Genomic DNA, 347 nt, shown 5'->3' with positions numbered 1-347 from the left:
CCGGCCGCCCACTTTCAGGGTCTGGGGGGACAGACTGATGTGCGTCTTCTAGAGCCACGCGGAGCCGCAGCCCAGGCAGCTTCCCCTCTCCAACTTTCTCCCCGCCCCCACGCCCCCTCGGACCCTGCCCTCCACCCTCCCCAAAGCCGCTCCGGGTGCGTGCGCTGGGGTGAGCGGGTCACCGGCTGGCCGTCCGGGATGGCTTCCAATTTTAATGACATAGTGAAGCAAGGGTACGTGAGGATCCGGAGCAGGCGCCTGGGGGTGAGTACCGGTCCTCGTTGTCTCTGTTCGCTGCTTCAATTGTCTTCCTCCGGAGCCAGCATCTCGGAGGGAGGAAGATCCCG

General features: G+C 65.1%; 1 protein-coding gene across 2 annotated transcripts in view; it reads left to right on the top strand.

Moving 5' to 3' along the window:
* DOK5 (docking protein 5) overlaps positions 1-347 on the top strand; it is a 146,791-nt gene that overhangs the window by 370 nt on the left and 146,074 nt on the right. The window contains exon 1 of one of the 2 annotated variants that reach the window (XM_005862112.2): positions 7-264. The exons of the other annotated variant lie outside the window; for it this stretch is intronic. Coding sequence (XP_005862174.1) covers positions 199-264 — 66 coding nt within the window. The 5' untranslated portion in view covers positions 7-198. Of the gene's footprint in view, positions 1-6; positions 265-347 lie in introns of those variants that run through there. 2 annotated transcript variants of the gene reach the window in all.

This window comes from Myotis brandtii, unplaced genomic scaffold (genome assembly GCF_000412655.1).
Source record: "Myotis brandtii unplaced genomic scaffold, ASM41265v1 scaffold1606, whole genome shotgun sequence".
In the NCBI taxonomy this organism is placed as follows: Eukaryota; Metazoa; Chordata; class Mammalia; order Chiroptera; family Vespertilionidae; genus Myotis; species Myotis brandtii.
This window is presented reverse-complemented; position numbering and strand designations above follow the sequence as displayed.